Source organism: Gossypium hirsutum, chromosome D09 (genome assembly GCF_007990345.1).
Source record: "Gossypium hirsutum isolate 1008001.06 chromosome D09, Gossypium_hirsutum_v2.1, whole genome shotgun sequence".
NCBI lineage: Eukaryota > Viridiplantae > Streptophyta > Magnoliopsida > Malvales > Malvaceae > Gossypium > Gossypium hirsutum.
The window spans coordinates 51,648,586-51,650,225 of NC_053445.1; the positions used below are offsets into that span (position 1 = coordinate 51,648,586).

The 1,640-nt window shown below is 41.5% G+C and overlaps 1 protein-coding gene across 1 annotated transcript; it reads left to right on the plus strand.

The window, feature by feature from the left end:
• On the plus strand, positions 1 to 1,640 carry LOC121221016 (probable membrane-associated kinase regulator 1). Its single transcript, XM_041101329.1, has one exon. It carries the CDS (start codon positions 311 to 313, stop codon positions 1,331 to 1,333), a length of 1,023 nt encoding a protein of 340 aa, XP_040957263.1. The 5' UTR covers positions 1 to 310; the 3' UTR covers positions 1,334 to 1,640.

Below are 1,640 nucleotides of genomic sequence, written 5' to 3' on the forward strand. Positions count from 1 at the left end.
ATTAGGGGCTAAATTTATATTATACCTTTTATTTACTGAAACAAGGCGCGTAAAAACTAATGTCGGAGCAAGTCGCGTGAAGTCAAACACAAAGCAAAGAAGGAAAATCTCTTTCTTTGCCTTCTTCCAATCTCCTCAACTCATCATTCATAATATAAGTAAAACCCCATCTCAGCTCTATCATCTCTCTTTCACTTAGGATGTCCCTTGACCTTAACCCAATCTTACTAATGATTGATTGATATATATACATATACATATATATATGTAGCTAAGCTAGGCTAAGATAACCTTGTGAAAGATCTTGGTTATGGGGAAGAAAAGAGAGAAAATAGGTTCAAGATCTCAAACACTACCCTCATCTCCTTCCCACTCTTTCTCTTCATCTTCCTCCTCCGACTTTGAGTTCACCATCTCCCTTTCCCCACGCGCCGCCACCTCTTCCTCCCTATGTCCAGCCGACGACCTCTTCTACAAAGGCCAGCTCTTACCTCTCCACCTTTCTCCTCGTCTCTCCATGGTCCGTACCCTCCTCTTAGCTTCCTCCAGCACTTCCTCCTCTTCCGCCGCCACTGCCTCTCGTGACTCCACCGCCAGCAGTTCCAATGACTCCCATTCTTCTTTCTCCAGTGACCTCGTTTTGCTCTCCGCCGATTCCGGTTCCTCCAGGCCTAGCTCAGTCTCCGATGACGACGGTATCAAAAGGGTACTTCACAATACAGGGAACCAACAACAACAAATCAAGAAGAACAAGTATTTCTCCTTGTCTAGATTCTCTTCGGTGTTCAACAAGGAAAACAACAAGAAGCTTGACCAGGTAAACATGGCGGCAACTCCGTCGTCGGTTAAAAAAATAAGCACGACGGCGAAACGAGTAATAAGCAAATATTTGAAGAAAGTGAAGCCATTATACGAGAAACTATCACATAAGCAAGATGAAAAAATGGGAGGAGTTGAATCGGTTTCAACTTTGTCAACAACAACATCATTTCCAGCTTCGTTCTCGATCAAACCAGAGAGATCTGTCAAAGAAAACAACAATGGCGGTGGATTTTCTCACTCTTTCTCGGGAAACTTGAGGTACCCAAGAAGGAGAAGCTGCATTTCGAGCTGCCCATCATCCATGAGGTCATCGCCGAGCCACTCTGGGGTGCTTTCTCGAAATGGGTTTCCGAGCATGAATACGGGTCGGGTCGGTGGCGTTGGCGGCATGGTGCACTACCCGGATCGGTCGTCAATGGAAGAACTGCAAAGTGCTATTCAAGGTGCCATTGCTCATTGCAAAAATTCATTGGTTCAAAACAAAACTACTGTAATAAGTGACGAAATTTAACTGAAAAAAGAATCTCTTTCCATAAACTTTCCCATATTTACTGCATCTCGTAAGGTAAAAATAAAGTGACATCAGTACTTTTTCTTTTTCCATTTTCATTAGCATCATCTCCACCCTCTAAAATGCTATAAATTAAGCGAATTATATCTTAGGTTTAGTTTAATAGGAAGGTTAAGTCGAAGAATTTTGATATTCTTGGATTTAATAAATTATGAGGAGATTTTAAGATTTTGATCATCTAAGTTTAATTTTCATTTTATATAAATGCGTGGGTGGTCTCATAATATTTAGTTTGGTTTGTATTTCA

Bases quoted from the DNA above. Each gene is read 5' to 3' on its own strand.
- LOC121221016 (XM_041101329.1), top strand. From the start codon at position 311: ATGGGGAAGAAAAGAGAGAAAATAGGTTCAAGATCTCAAACACTACCC.